The 16,696-nt window shown below is 45.1% G+C and overlaps 1 protein-coding gene across 5 annotated transcripts in view; it reads left to right on the plus strand.

Moving 5' to 3' along the window:
- LOC115094264 (zinc finger protein 436-like) overlaps nt 1-16,696 on the plus strand; it is an 88,618-nt gene that overhangs the window by 56,669 nt on the left and 15,253 nt on the right. For 4 of the 5 annotated variants that reach the window (XM_029607136.1, XM_029607134.1, XM_029607135.1 and 1 more), the window contains one exon: nt 11,328-11,426. The exons of the other annotated variant lie outside the window; for it this stretch is intronic. In XM_029607136.1, coding sequence (XP_029462996.1) covers nt 11,328-11,426 — 99 coding nt within the window. The remainder of the gene's footprint in view (nt 1-11,327; nt 11,427-16,696) is intronic. 5 annotated transcript variants of the gene reach the window in all.

A 16,696-nucleotide genomic window follows, 5' to 3' on the forward strand; every position in this document is an offset into this window, starting at 1 on the left:
CTGGGCAGTTTACAGGGGGCCATTTATATGGGTAAACTAAAGCATCATTTTACCTGCATACTGGAACTGCTTTTTAAAATTACCTTCCCTGTGAGCAAAACTTTGAGACCTTTCTAAACTTTTGTAATACAGGACATAGGAATTGTGTCAGGAAGAATGTCAGAGGCACCTTCAGTTCAACATTTCTCTGTCACTGGATGTCCCTCTGCTGAAATATCTTTCTGAGTCCTTGGATTAATAGGGGGAGAGTGTGATGTAGACTCTCTTTCAATTGAAAGAGTACCTTTCTGTGTATCTCAGGTTTAAACACAGAGAGATTTTTTGACAAATTATTGGCTAGTTCATCTAAATCTATATATGATTGACGAGCTCTGCAGGTTTTTGGTTTTTCATATTTTCACCAAGTAAATATTTTAGTACATGTATTACATCCAAGCAGCACGTTTGTGTCTGTTTCCCCACTGCTTTTTTCTAGTTATGCTCTAGAAGCAGTGTATGTAAAAAAAAACCAAAAAACCTATTTTCTTAATTTTTTCAATTGCTCCAACTTTGAGAACATATCTTGAAGCAGCGTCTCTGCTCCATATGAAAATTCTGCGTGTATCTTTCATATTGTAGAAGTCAGTAAAAAGCAACCAGCTGGGTTTTATTGTTGCTATCAGAAATGTGAAAGCATGTGTGTACGGGATAGGGCCCAGGTGACCCAGGGTGTGCGCTGTCTATTTTCAAGCAGCCTAACCTGGGGCTTGATGTTACCGTGACAGCTTGACTTGTGTGGCCGGTGACATGGCGGTGTCTCCGTATGCAGCTGCTCTTACAGAAGTGTGGGTCTGGAATTATGATATCGGCAATCAACCTTCATTGCTATATCACAGCGAAACCTACGGCCCAGCTAGACCACCCAAATAAACTCCTCTGTCTGCGCCTGACTAGGAAGCTTCTCATGCGGGCAGCCTGGCCGGGAGCGGGAAGGACAGACTGTCACCATCTCGGGATTTCCAAATCTGTCTGCAGGGCGGCTCTGCTTCTAACTTCCCTTGGTCGCTGCTGCTCTGCTCCCTTGTTGTTACTTTGCTGCTGATGGCGCAGGGTTTGCTAGTTTCTTATTCTTTATAGTCCTTGAGCACAGACGGACGGAATTCCATACGTGATCTCGGTTTTGAGTTTTCCCTTTTTCAATTATTTTTGCAGTTATCAGCAGAAAGCCCTTTGTTCTATTGGCTGGCGTCCCCCCAGACCATGGGGGCTACCCATCTCTGCCTGAGACATGTTCCGAAGTCATGATTGATGGTCGGCTTGGAATGTGTCCATCCTGATGAGGAGTTCCTGCCCGCGGCTGTAAGATCTCCACACTCCATAAGTTTCTTGAAGGCGCTGGGCATAATTCCTCCCAGAAGGAAATTGACTGTTCATGATGTGATCAGGTTTAGAGGCACAGGCCAGGCCTGACTTAGGCCTAGCTATTCTTGTTATGTTAAGCTATAGTATCCACCCCGAGTATTTATACTAACACTATTAGCAGAACAGTTATACTGGTATTTTTGTCCTGCATTTCTGGTGAACTCTTGGTGCATTTTTTCCTTTCCTTTCTTGTTTTATTCAGACTTGCATATGGAAGTGCTGCAAATATTGAAAGGTTACTCCGGTGAGGTTCGAATACACTCTTTTTGACTTTAGGTCAGTTAATGATTATACTGCACATGTTGGCAGATAAGGATCATTAGGTCCATCCAGTCTGCCCAGTTGCCCCTGCTTATGCCGCTGTAGGTAAGGGTGTCTCCCAGCTGTCAGCCACACAAGCCTAACTGCCTCTCTGCTCTTAGGGGCCAATGCAGTATCGTGCGCTCAGGCTAGCGCATAGGTTAGCCCATCATTGGGCGCGGTAGGCTAACACCCGATGCAAAAAGGGGATTAGTGCGTCCAAAATGCGTGTCCAAACACGCTTTTAGCTCATAGTGCTAATCACCTGTAAATGCCATGTAGATGAGGCTTTTAGCTATTGCCCCCGATGCAAAAAATCACTTTGTGCCCAACGCACACGTTTTTCCATGCAAGAATTAAAGCCAGCCCCGGAGCTGGCGTTGTCATGACGCGCGTCAGGGGCTCAATGGTGGTCAGGGGAGGAAAACGGATGCTCGATTTACGAGCGTCTGTTGTTCTAACCGGCACGCAGCCACATCGCTTGGGCATCCAATGCCGTGGACTCGCTAGGGACGGTCAGTTTATCCATAGCTCGTTTGCCTGTTGCGTCGGGTGCCCAGCAGAGGGGGATGTGTGCGCGTTGAAGAAACGAGCGCCCGGTTTGGATGCACGTTTTTTGGCATTTGATATTTCATCGGCCCCTTAGTCTGGTCCTTACTCCTATTTGCTCTTCTCAACACCCACTGTGCTAAGGATATCTTCCAGTGCCAGCTATAGAGGCTTAACTCGCTGCAGATGATTACTTCTTATCCTTTTTGCCATTAGCTGGAGAACATAGCCAATTCAGCCTGCTGTCCATGCTAGGCAACCTGCCATCTCGTCCCAGTAACACCTGAAATTATTCTGAGGTTCCTTCCTTTGCCCCTGTTGGTTGGCCCTGGGTGCTCAAAGTGGCCATAGCTCTGTTGAATGAAAGGTGCTATCTGTTCCCAGTATGCCTGCAGTACATTCTGTCATGGTTTTCCTTGCTATGAGCTCGCATAGGCTATTCCAAGTATCTACCCCACTCTCTGTAAAGAAGACTTTTCTCGGAGCGTCTCTCCCTTCAATTCATATCATGACCCTTCATCCTTGAATTTTGTTTTCCTGTGGGAATATACCACCATCTTGTATTTTATTGATGCTTGTTAAATAAATATATATCTTTTTTTTTTTTCCCCCCACACTGGATCAGACCAAGGGTCCATCAAGCCCAGCATCCTGTTTCCAACAGTGGCTAATCCAGGCCATAAGAACCTGGCAAGTACCCAAAAACTAAGTCTATTCCATGCTGCTGTTTCTAGTAATAGCAGTGGCTATTTTCTAAGTCAATTTAATTAATAGCAGGTAATGGACTTCTCCAAGAACTTATCCAATCCTTTCTTAAACACAGCTACACTAACTGCACTAACCACATCCTCTGGCAACAAATTCCAGAGTTTAATTGTGCGTTGAGTGAAAAAGAACTTTCTCCAATTAGTTTTAAATGTGCCCCATGCTAACTTCATGGTGTGACTCCTAGTCTTTCTATTATCCGAAAGAGTAAATAACCGATTCACATTAACCCGTTCTATACCTCTCATGATTTTAAACACCTATTTCATATCCCCCCCTCAGCTGTCTCTTCTCCAAGCTGAAAACTCCTAACCTCTTTAGTCTTTCCTCATAGGGGAGCTGTTCTATTCCCTTTATCATTTTGGTTGCCCTTCTCTGTACCTTCTCCATCGCAATTATATCTTTCTTGAGATGCAGCGACCAGAATTGTTCACAGCATTCAAGGTGCGGTCTCACCATGGAGCGATATAGAGGAATATGATATTTTCCGTTTTATTCACCATTCCCTTTCTAATAATTCCCAACATTCTGTTTGCTTTTTTGACTGCCGCAGCACACTGAACCGAAGATTTCAATGTGTTATCCACTATGATGCCTAGATCTCTTTCTTGGGTGGTAGCCCCTAATATGAAACCTAACATTGTGTAACTATAGCATGGGTTATTTTTCCCTATATGCATCACCTTGCACTTATCCACATTAAATTTCATCTGCCATTTGGATGCCCAATTTTCCAGTCTCAGAAGGTCTTCCTGCAATTTATCACAATCTGCTTGTGATTTAACTACTCTGAACAATTTTGTGTCATCTGCAAATTTGATTACCTCACTTGTCGTATTTCTTTCCAGATCATTTATAAATATATTGAAAAGTAAGGGTCCCAATACAGATCCCTGAGGCACTCTACTGCCCACTCCCTTCCACTAAGAAAATTGTCCATTTAATACTTCTCTCTGTTTCCTGTCTTTTAGCCTGTTTGCAATCCACGAAAGGGCATCACCACCTATCCCATGACTTTTTACTTTTCCTAGAAGCCTCTCATGAGGAACTTTGTCAAACACCTTCTGAAAATCCAAATATACTACATCTACCGGTTCACCTTTATCCACGTGTTTATTAATTCCTTAAAAAAGTGAAGCAGATTTTGAGGCAAGACTTGCCTTGGGTAAAGCCATGCTGATTTTGTGACTTTGTGTTTGTATGCTCTGTGATTTTGATATTTAGAACACTTTCCACTATTTTTCCTGGCACTGAAGTCAGGCTAACTGGTCTGTAGTTTCCCGGATCGCGCTTGGAGTCCTTTTTAAATATCGGGGTTACATTAGCTACCCTCCTGTCTTCAGGTACAATGGATGATTTTAATGATAGGTTACAAATTTTTACTAATAGGTCTGGAATTTCATTTTTTAGCTCCTTCAGAACACTGGGGTGTATACCATCCGGTCCAGGTGATTTACTACTCTTCAGTTTGTCAATCAGGCCTACCACATCTTCTAGGTTCACCGTGATTTGATTCAGTCCATCTGACTCATTACCCATGAAAACCTTCTCCAGTATGGGTACCTCCCCAACATCCTCTTCAGTAAACACTGAAGCAAAAAAAATCATTTGATCTTTCCATGATGGCCTTATCTTCTCTACTTGCCCCTTTAACCCCTCGATCATCTAACGGTCCAACTGACTCCCTCACAGACTTTTTGCTTCGGATATATTTTTTAAAGTTTTTACTGTGAGTTTTTGCCTCTACGGCCAACTTCTTTTCAAATTCTCTCTTAGCCTGTCTTATCAGTTTGAATGTTTTTATCACATCACCCTTTGCCTGTTTATCCCCAGCAAGTACATGTTTTAGAGCAATTTTCAAAAGAAATTTATGTGGGTGAATTGGCTTTCGCCCTCAGTCCACCTAAAAGTGAGCACGTTGCACGTTTGAGTGCATTTGGGGAAAGGTGTTCCCCCCCCAGATGCGTTTTTAGTGGGGTTGGAAAATAATACGTGTGGATTGCAGTTTAAAATCTATGCGCGGTTTTATGACCTGCCTGCCAAAAAAAACCAGTTGTAAAGATTGGCAGGTACTTTGCACCTTCAACAAGTTTCACGGCGGAAAATATGTGCCTACTGTCCCTTTGAAGTGTGGTGCACGGTCCATGGGTAAAGAGTGCAGCAATGCAGCCAGCTTGAAAATTGCCCCTGGAGAGTTCGTTTTTGGCAGACCCTCTACCATTTTGGTAGCCCCGCTCTGAAATGCTTTAATTCTCTCAATATCCGTACAGAGTCGCAGGCCTTCAGCACCAGACACGGTACAGGGAGTCTTACTCGGAGGACCCTGCCAAGTCTCCCACAATTGGCGGGAGGCTCGCATTTTCACAGGTCATCTCCGGCATTCTCGCCCAAGCATCCCCAGCCAGCGGGGCCTGGGGTGGCTTCCCTGATCCTCTCTTTCATTCTCGCCCCCTTTCCCTCTCCCCAACCCCGCGGGCATCAGGGCGAGAGGCAAGAATCCTCTCCTGCCTTTGTTGCTTGTGCTTCTGCATTTGTGCCGGCACCATGTGTGTGTTCAAACCTTGCAAGGCCAGCAGCAGGAAGTGCCGGCCTCCGGCGCAGATGCAGGAGCGTGCCGAAGGGATTCTCGCCGCTCGTTCAAGGTTCGCTGAAGGAGGAGCAGGGGGAATGAGTGCTAGAGGCAGGAGGGAAACAGAGGGAGGATGGATGCTGTGGGGGAGTGGGGGGGAAGCATGTGGGATGGATACTCTGGAGGGAGATGGGGAGATACAAGTGATGAGTGAGAAAAAAAAGAGTGGGGAAAAGGGAGGGGGGACGAACAGGAGGTGCTGGATGCTGGGGAATGGGAAAAGAAGCAGGAATTCAAGGATTGGGTAGCGGGTATGAGTGGGAGGGGGTGTTAGATGGACTAGAAGTGTGAGCTGGCTTCAGAAAGCTGCAGGAAGGGGTGGGGGAGGAGAGACACAGGACGGGATGGATGGGGACAGGGAGACGGATAAAGAGAAAGGGAGAGGGGACTCGGTATAAAAGGAAGGATGGAAGAAGAAGGTGAGAGGACTGTGGGTCAGAGGGAAAGAGAGAAAAGAGCTGAGATGGTGGAGCGCGGGAAGGGAAGGAGCAGAGATTGGGAGGAGGAGGAAAGGGATGAGGAATGGGGAAAGGAAAGCATGGAAGAACAGGAAGAGGAGAGAGAATAAAAACAGAGAGCAAAAAGAGGGAAGGTAGATGAAGTGTTAAAAAAAAAAATCCAATCTGAAAGAAAGAAACAAGAATCAGAAAAGAGAGAGCGAGAAGAACATCCTAAAAACTGTGCAAGCAGAGAGAGAGAGAGGACGGAAATCGAACTAAATAGATGCAGGGTAGGAAATGTGTTGATGTTAATGCTGGCAAGGATTTCCTGCCACTTTTCCTGTGCTAGACAGCCGCCGGTGGTAGGGGAAATGGCTGGGTCCTCATTCATCCCTGCTGTCACCGCTGTAAATAATTGCCTGATTGTTGTACAGGGCCTTGAGGAAAAGGCATTTGAAAATCTAAATAAAAAAATCAAGCAGATTCGGGCGGTGGGGGGGGAGTTGCACTGCACAGTAAAAATCTACCTCTTTTAAAAACTGCGCACCCCTTTGTACCTCTGTACTGTTTGAGGGCAGGCTTATTTCCATTTTTCTCCTTATGCAGACCGGCAAAGCTTTCCCAGCGGCTTTAGTCAGGCTGACTGGCAACCTCGAGGCCGTCCCTGATAATTACTCCCAGATCCCCTTCCTGTTTGGCAATTGCCAGTTTTGCTCTCCTGATTGATACGTGGCCAATGGCTTTTTGAAACCCAGAGGTCTTCGTGCTGCTCGTGGAGATGAGGGGATGGGATCCAGAAGTGGATCGGAGACCCTTTTTCTCTTCTAGCGAGGAGGGGGGTGCACTTCAGGCCCAGATGTTGTTCTTGGCTTCCAGCCATTCCTTGTGTGTCCCACCTCATGACAGAAAGTTAACTGTACATCAGGGGATGTACTGAATTTTCCAGTGTGAGATGGATCTCGTTAAGCCTTGCAGGTATTAACGCTGGATAATACATCCAAAGTTAATACCTAATGAGGTCATTTAAATATCTTTTTTTGGGGGGTGGTGGTGGGAGGGATACACATACTGTTTGGGGATTTGGTGCTGCCGTTGAGAACTCCAGCGGAAATGCTGGCGCCTGTGCAGATTACACGCGATAACGTTGTTTATACATGTTAGCTAGCGCGCATTAAACATGGGCATGAAGACCAGCGCCCATCAGGACACAGAGTCTGATGAGTGCATGCAGGGCATGGGAGTAAGCACGTTCCAGGTAGGTTAAAAGTGAGGGTGCACTGCTGGGTGAGAATGAATATCTGTCTGTTTGGCTGGCTGGGAGGCAGTATTTTTCTCTGTCTGGGGGGAGGAGTTTGGGAGCGTGTCAGAATGTGTGGAAGGAGACCGTGTGCTCTGGAAAAAGTTCCGTGCCTGTGTGTATTTCTGTGGAAGGTTCTGTGGGACTGAATCTTAAGTGGCAGGCACATCCGCTGAAATCTATAGGGAAAACCTTTTCCCCTGAAATTGAGGGAAATCGGGCCTTAGTAGTAAAAGGAAGAAACAGGACTCCAGGGAAAGGTAATCCGAGTACTTTGAAAGCACAGTGATGTTGTGAAGGGTTCCCTGGGGGAATCGTAGGCAGAGAGGGTGGAGCAGGAGTGCACACGATCCAAAGTCAGTTGGTTTCAATTATTGAAGTTGCCATAAAAGAAGCAGATCAACCTAGAAATCTCTATTTCTGCATCTGTTCCTGTGAGGCAGCCTGTGGCACAGAGCTGCACCAGGATCCATGGCTCGCAGGCCAGGGAAGGCCTGAAGAAAGAAAAACCCTGCTATTTAAGATACTAATAAGATTGCTACTTGGCCTGGGTGGCTAGAGTTATGATGTAAAGGTCAGTTTAAACCCAGAGTGAGTTAAGCTTTCATTTGCCACTAAACTGTAAGTGCTATTTCATTTTTTTTTTACATTTTCATCTGTAACTGTTCTAAACTGAACTTAGAAAAATACATTAATTCAAGAAATAGGCTTTAACTAGAACCAACATGTTCTCTGCTAACTGGGATATAGAAACATAGAAATGACGGCAGAAGAAAACCAAATGGCCCATCCAGTCTGCCCAGCAAACTTTCGCACTTATTTTTTTCATACTTAGCTGTTACTCATGGCCCTTATAAGTAACTTTTTGGTTCTATTTCCCTTCCACCCCCGCCATCAATATAGATAGCGGTGCTGGAGCTGCATCTAAGTGAAGTATCTTGCTAATTGTTTAAGGGTAGTAACCACCGTAATAAGCAAGCTACTCCCACGCTTGTTTACCCAGCCTGTGCAATTCAATCCTTATTGGTTGTTGTCTGAATATAAATCCTCTTTTCTTTATTCTTGCATAAGAGCCGTGAACCCATGAGTATGTCACAGGAGGACTTTGAATGTCTGTGTGGTTTTGTATGTGATGGTGTGTATGTGTGGGGGGCAGTTTGCTTGGAAGAAGTGCGTCTATGTGTCAGGAATGTTTGTGGAGGCAGTACGGGAGCCATGTGTTGTGGGGATGTGTCGGGGGCAGGTGTGGTCAATGTGTGTGTGTGTGTGTATTGGGGGGGGGGTGTGGTTATGTGTGAAAGCATTTGGAGAAAATGTGTGAAGACTGAATATGAGGACTTTGTGTATGGGATGGGTTTGTGGGGGGCGAGGAAGTGCGTAAGTGAGCATGGGAGAAGTAGGTTTGTAGTTGTATGTCCTGAAAGAAAATAGGACAGTGCAGTCAATCCATAAGTACATGTGCGCACATGACACGCGAGATACAGGAGTGTGCGATGGAGTTCATATCCCCCACATTAGAGAGGAGAGAACTAATCCTGAAATCACAAGCTGGTAGTGTCGGACATGCACTGATCTAGCCCCAGGGAGGAGCAGGTGGATCTGCCTAGCTGAGAGGGTTTCAACACTGAAGCCGCAGAGTCCTTGGGGGGTAGAGTTCTGGAAAGAAGGCAGGCCAGAACTTCTTGGTTCCAGCTGATCCAAAATTAGGGAAACTTTCCAAAAAGCAGCATCTTCACTTTCAGGTGAATTTTCAAAGGAGTCACGCATGTAAATGTTTCATACTGTCATAGCAATTTTTAAAAGCTATTTACCCGCATTAAGTGCATCTAACGTGGGTAAAACCTATGAGCAATTCAATGGTATGTGTTGTAGCAAGTTTCAAAAGCCCACTTCCACGGTAAAGTGCATTTACACGTGGAAAATCCAGTTTTAAGCGTGTAAATGCTTTTGAAAATCAGGCCCTTAGAGTGTGACTGGGATTGTGGCAGCCAGCAACAGAAGGGAAACACTAGATGCATTTCAGAGAATGGATCATTTCAAGTATCCATCCTCAGGACGGTGACCAGGAACCAGAGGTACCAGCTGGAGCTTATCTACTGTGGATTCCTCAGCCCTTGGTGGGATACGCAGCAATACCCCTACCAGTCAAAGGACTGAGCTGGGTTTGCTTAAAGAGGGCTTCTCCCTGGCCAGGAACCAAAGTTGTATTGATTAAGTAACTTACCACAAGCCCAGAAGCTGGACCCCATACTTATTTAAAGGGGCAGTTTTGTGACGATGATCCAGAGCTGATAATCTGTTTCTTAAAGGGTCAGTAAATTCTGCTTTGCCAAAAAAAAAGGAGACTTAATAAAACCGCTAAACGTAATTGTTGGTTTGTGACATCCTGCTCAGGCATTACCATGGTCAGGGAGCCAATGCCACCTGGTCATAAGAGGTGGGGGCGAAGCCATTTCATGAGTTATCTCATCCTGGGATTTTTGTCTCAGATACAGGTTCAACCCATGTACAATATCAGCTGTTTATACCTTCCAGTTAGCATGTGGCGCTCCTCATTTAACTTCCTTATATAATGATTTTGGAAAACTGATTTCAAACCATTTTTAAACTACAAAAAAACCCAAAACAAAAAACTCCAAACCTTTCTTCAACCATTAAGTCATGCTTTTAAAGCTAAGGATAGACAAACCTGTTTTTTTTTTCAAATTCAGAAACCTTTAGAACAAGGATATTCACAACGGTCATTTGAGGCCACATCCGGAATGACCAAAATTCAGGAAATCAGTCTGATCTGCGGACCAAACTATGCAGATATATACTGCATGGGATATTCTGAAAGCCAAACAGGTTTACATCCCTTGTGGACTGGAAGTGCACTTCTCTGCTCCAGATCGTTAGGAATGTGAATTTTACCCCAACACATTTTAACATTTGAGTTTTGCTGGGTTTCATTTCCCTCTGGTTGATGCTGACAAAACCAGGAACATGTACATTCAGTGGAAGAGCGCTCCCAGCTAATCCTTCCCACAGCTATTCATCAGGAAAAGGTTCATGTTCACAATAATGCCTTACTGTTTGACATAATCAGCTTCTCCTGGAGCCTTCAGATGATGATGATGATGATGATGATGATGGCAGCAGCTGTTCTGAAAAACACGTCAGATAGACATCTATCTGGACAGCTGTCAGTAAGGAAGATCGTGCTTTTGCAATCCAAAAATGCTCTTAGCCTCATGAATAAAACTGGCTTGAATAAAATACACTGATGACTAGTCTCCTTGGATCTGTATTTAAATGGTTTTTCTTATTCAGCCATAAATCTGTCCTTTTTAATTTCTGGAATAAATATAGATCTAATTTCACAACTTATTTCACCCCATCTGTTCTGAAGGCCACAGCCACATTAAGATATATAGGCCATGTACCGAGCTGGAAGTAAATTTTGCTATAGCTGCTGCTTGAGGTTTGTGGTCACCTGTAACAGCTCTTAACAGTGCAGCTTCTTGAGGGGACTGTAAGACAGACCAAGGCAGGCCTGCTGCCTTTCCAGCACTACATCTCCCTTGGAGAAAAGGGTCAGAACAAACGTGTGGGTCCTGTTTTTGAGAAAAGTTCCTTCCAGCCCTCAGGCTGCCAGTGGTTCCTGGGTTGCTCAGACAATGCCCTCTGTAGGTTTGCCACCCGACACAGGTCAGCTCGGACGGGTTGCTCCAGTTCGTCTGTTGCTTCACCCCATCCCCGGTCTTTCTGTAGAAATAAACTAGAAATTCATAGATGCAAGGGGACAGAATCGGAGCTGATGTGGGTCAGGTGGCAATCCTAGCTGTCTGGCTTAAAATTCTTGAGGGGGAAATTTGGGGAGCGTAAAAAAATAAAAAATCCCCCAGGTCCCATGCATTTCATGAATATTCTGTCAGACCATGTATTTCTCTTTCCCTGTGCACAGGCTTCACTACTACAAAACCTGATATCTTAAGAAAGATGGAGCAGGGGCAGCCACCATGTGTCTCAACCAGAAGAAAAATTATTAAACGTTTCTTCAGAGGTGAGAAAAAAAATTACTGAGCAGGACACAGACCCCTAGGACAGCATCTCCTGAAAGGTTTTTAGTATTTATTTACTACTGCTTATCGTTTCTGAAGCGCTATTAGATAAACACGGCGCTGTATACATACACAGACACAGTGCTTTCTCTGGAGCTTACGCTCAAGACACAGGTAAGATAAATACGAGGCTATTTCCTACAGTAAACGTGGTTAAAATTGAGAAGGCTGTGACCAGGAAAAGCCAGAGTTTTTAAGATTTTAAAAGCAACATTAAACTGGCATGATTTTCGGTAGAACTTGAATATAGCCAATGAAGGGGCATGACACACCAACTCACGGGAGTTTGTTCCAGGTACATGGTGCAGCAGGGTGGACAGTGTGGGGCCGGAAGTTTGTGATGGAGGAGAAGGGCACAGAAAAGAGCAGCTTAACCCGATGAGTGGAGGTTACAAGGAAGTTACTGGGGAAGATAGAGAGGAGAAGTACTGAGTTGCGGAGTGAAGGCACTTGTAGGTGATTGAGAGAAACTCAGACCGTTTGCATTCGTGGATAGGAAGCCAGTGTAGTGACTTGAGAGGAGGGGGTTATACCGTCCGCAGCAGCACTGCGAGGTAAATATGTTGGGCAGCTGAATTTTGAATACGCTGTAGTGGAGATAGTTGGTTCAGCGGGACAATTGTGAAGAACAGGTTAGAATAGTCTAAATGGGATGCGATGAGAGAGTGATTTTTGGTAAGGAAGGCACAGATTTTAGGGATGTTAAAAAGAAATGACACATTTTAGCAGTGTTTTGAATATATGCAGAGGGGTCCAAGATGACCTCTTTCCCCTCCCCCCACCCCCCACAAGATTGCAGGCCGAGGTGACTGGGAGTAGGAAAGTGTTATCCACTGAGACAGAGGGGAAATGAGGGAAGTTTGTTTGGGAGGGGAAAAATAAGTTCTGTCTTGGCTAAATTATGTTGAAGGTGATGGTAGGACATCCAGGTGGCAATGTTAGACAAGTAGGCTGAGATTTGGGACGGAATTCTGGGTGAAAGTTGGGGTGCACAGAGGTAGATCTGGAAGCTATCGGATTAAAGATTGCACTGAAAGCCCCAGTAGAAAATCAGAGCACAAGGTAATAAATATAGAAAGAGAAGTGGAAAAAGACCCAGGACAGAGTCCTTAGGATCACCGACGGGTGGTGAGATAGTGGTGGTGAAGAATCCACGCGAGGATAGACTATAAAAGGGACATTTTCAAAGCTATTTCCAGGGGTAAAACAGCATTTTACCCTTGGAAAGGGGCTTTTTAAAAATTGCCCACCCTCTGTGCGGGTAAGAGTACAGGTATTATAGTAGAGGTATTCCTGGGATTGGATTAGGTCATGGGGGCAAAAAACAGACACATATAGGGTCATTCATCAAAATGCATTATGGCTTTAACGCATGCGATAGTTATGTAACCGCATGGTATGAATGCAAATTTATTGAAGATGTGGGATTGGGGAGGGGTTTGGGCAGGATTAATGAAAATGAGGGGCAAGAGAGAGAAAGGGTGAGCCTCTGGGGAGGCCTTCACAGTATTCAACTATTTATATCTCTATAGCAGGGCCAGCTAATAACTCGAGGTGAGGTTTTGGTGGTGATTTAGGGCAGTGGTCCCCAACCCTGTCCTGGGGACCCACCAGTCAGTTGGGTTTTCAGGATATCCACAATGAATATGCATGAGAGAAACTTTGCATGTTATGGAGGCAGTGCATGCAAATTTTCTCTCATGCATATTCATTGTGGATATCTTGAAAACCCGACTGGCTGGTGGGCCCCCAGGACAGGGTTGGGGACCACTGATTTAGGGAACTGGGGCCACTTTTACATGCAGAGTGAGACGTACAAACAGCACAGTACAGCTCAGTGAAGATTTGACGTCATTTGGAGTGAGGAAAGTCACACAAAGATGAGATTTCTACAATGTTCTCTCGCACTAGCTTGATAGTACCCTGTTAAAGAGTCCATTAAGCTAGGGCGAGAGAACATTGTAGAAATCTCATCTTTGTGAGACTTTCCTCACTCCAAATGACGTCAAATCTTAATCGAGGTCTACTGTGCTGTTCGTACGTCTCACTCTGCATGCCAAACTGGCCCCAGTTCCCTAAATCACCACCAGCACCTCACCTCGAGTTATTAGCTGGCCCTGCTGTCGTGATATAAATAGTTGAATACTGTGAAGGCCTCCCCAGAGTGTGTGTGTGTCTCTCTCCCTCTTTTTCCTGGGGCAAATTTCAAAGTAAAAAGCACGTACTTCTTCCTTTGAAACTCAGTGCAAAGACAGTGGGCAGAAAGAATTTGCGGACTTTACAGTTATGCTGCTGGTATGAAAATCTCCCTTAAGAGTTTAATTTGTGAACGGACTTCTACGGATAAAATGGTGCCTTACCTGTCAAAATTCACTTTCAGAAAACAGCGTAGCCGATGTGTGCATAAAATTTCCTGCTTGCACACTTTATGCATGAACTTTTAACGCACATAGGGGAGAGAAGTTTCAGAGGCGTAGACTCTGGGCGGGGTAGGAAGTTGCCTGCGTACTTTTTTTGTTTAAAAAAAAAAAAAAAAAAGTAGGTGAATAAATTCTTTCAGCAAAGGTCTGTGCGCCAAATTGCATGTGTAACTGTATGTGCATAGTTATGCCAGGGTAATTTTAAAGCAGGACTTATGCTCATACGTCTGTTTTGAAAATCTGTGTCGTTTATTTGACTATTTGCTGGCTAATTTATGCGCCAGCAAATACTCCTAAAAGGCCAATGCAAGAGGTAGGAGGAGAACCAAGAAATGATGGAATCCCAAAATCCAAGCGAGGACGAGGAGTCCGTTTTCAAAGATCCACTGAGTAGATAAGATAACTGGTTAATTTTTTTTTTTTTAACTGGCTAGGTCAATTCAGTGGGAAAAAAATCACCAAAATCTAGTTGGTGAGAATTTGACCGGCTAGATTTACAAATTTACCTGGTTAGCTTTGAAAATCAGCCTGTTAAGTACAAAGTGACCTACCTCCTCTTGCATTAAGAATAAAAAGGAAAAGGGGGGGGGAGGGGGAAGAGGTAAGCATCCCAAATCCAACATCTCGTTCCTCCTCCCTGCATTAACATAAAGTGGCCGACATCCCTAACCCGATTCTCGATCCCCTTACTTTGTGTCCAGATACCTTCCCTCCCTTCATCTCGGCTCACCTCCCCAAACAACACAGAATGCTCCAGTTGGAGGAGGGAAGTCTGTCCTCCTGCCAGGCCTCGGAAGACATTCTGGGGTTGAGTGGAGGAAATGGGAGACATGTTTTGTTTTTTTTAAAGCAGGGAACAGGATGGGATGCTAGAGATTTGGGGGGGGGGGGGTTAACATCTGTAGGGAGGATGGCCAGACAAATGTAGTCCTGCTATTGTGGCACCTAGATTTGGCTGGCCAAGCAAGGCGGTTATTACTAAAAAGCAGTGCCAGCCATCTAATTTTCTCTCCCCCTGTCCCATCTTCACCCCTGGACCGGTCCGGAATCTGAGTGGCTAAGATTCAGCTGCTCAGCTTGCTCATTTTTGAAAGGCTTTGATTTAGTCGGCGCTAGCTCCCTTTTGAAAACTGTCAAGCGGTAGGTGGTGATCAACAGTGTCGAAAACTGCAGATAGGCCAAAGAGGATGAAGACTGAGTAAAGGCCGTGAGGAGACTTTAGCAAGGAAGCATCTCTGTGAAATATAGAGGGTGGAAGCCAGATTGGAATGAACCCAGCGTGGCTTGAGATGTACAAAAGTCAAAGCGGTGGAAATAAATGGCACACTTGGATAGTTTTGATGTGAAAGGAAGGGAGGTAAAGGCGAGATGGGGTGATAGCAGGGCACACAAGATCCAGTGAAGGTTTCTTGAGGTGTGGTGTGCGATCGCAGCTTGTTGGCGGGAGAGCGGGAACAGTTGCATGAGAGAGAGAAAGATTAAGGAAGTGAGAGATTTGCAGGGGCAATAGAATGGAGGACCTAGGCGACAGTGGGGTCAGAGGAGCAAGTAGTATGTTTGGAAGAAGAGAGAATATGGATAGTTTTGTCTGTGATTTAAAGAAAGGAAGATAAGGTGGTAGGGATTAAGGGAATAAAAAAGGAATGACATGGGAGGGGACCTGGTGAAGAACTCAAGATGAGTCTGGTGAACCTTATGGAAAACCTCAGACATTGTGAAGGAAGAGTGATGCGGTGGTGGTGGTGGTGTTTGTGGTGCAGAGAGAACATAAGGAAAAGGCAGAATGAGGATGAGACTGAGGGTTCGAGGCACAGGTATCAGAGGGTCATAAAAGGGTACATTTTGACTAGGACCCCTAACTATCGGTGGACGTGTGTATATTTCCATCCACATAGACCCACTCAGTTTTCAGGACAAGTGCCTGCCTACATTGTGTTGGAATAGTGGTGTGTTATGCAGCTTATAGTGTGAGTGTGTGCCTTTAAATGGTTCTAAATGATATTACAAAACATGCATGTTAGCAGATTGCCTACTAAATGCATATATTTTTAAAACTAAAATGTATGCCTGCGGTTTCCAACCATGCCTCTGAGACGCCTGGTGATGCACCTTCTTAAAGGGGCTGTATTGCCTATATAAGCCCCTTCCCCATCCCCTATTCCAAAATCCCTGATGGTCTGGGGGCAACCACCCCAACCTCCCTCCTACTGTTCTATCTGAGCCATAAAATAAAAATAAGTGCCTTTTAAGTATCTCCTCCTGTCCTGAATATCAGCCCCCCCCCCCCCTTCCTTTCCCCATGAAGCCAAAAATGTCCCCTGGAACTTCCTTAGGCTTAGTCTGCTGGGGGCAGGAGCCTGTTCCACCGGCACCATTTTTTCACCCTGACAATCAGCTGGCTCCAGGCATTTCTTTGCCCCTCTCTAATGCAGAGCAGAGGAGAGTCGGGAGCCATCTGAGGCAATTTTTCAAAATGGTGCTGGTGGAGCAGGAACGAGCTGGGACTGCTCCTGCCCTCACCAGACCACCAGAGATTTGACGGTAAACCTGGAGAGGGTCTATAGGGGAATAGTTTTTTGGAAAAGGCACTTTGTAAAATTTATACAAAATTTCTGAATCTCACACAAGGATACTTTGTTAACAGAAAATCATTTGAATCTCCTTACAAAAAGCCCATAAATGGGTGAGTGGGCTTTCAGAGCAGGACTTAAGAGAGGATTACGTTTATATTTTATGGCCCGAGTGCAGGGGGAGGTAGAAGGGGGTTGCTCACAGATCACCGGGGATTTTTG

This window comes from Rhinatrema bivittatum, chromosome 6 (genome assembly GCF_901001135.1).
Source record: "Rhinatrema bivittatum chromosome 6, aRhiBiv1.1, whole genome shotgun sequence".
NCBI classification, from domain to species: Eukaryota; Metazoa; Chordata; class Amphibia; order Gymnophiona; family Rhinatrematidae; genus Rhinatrema; species Rhinatrema bivittatum.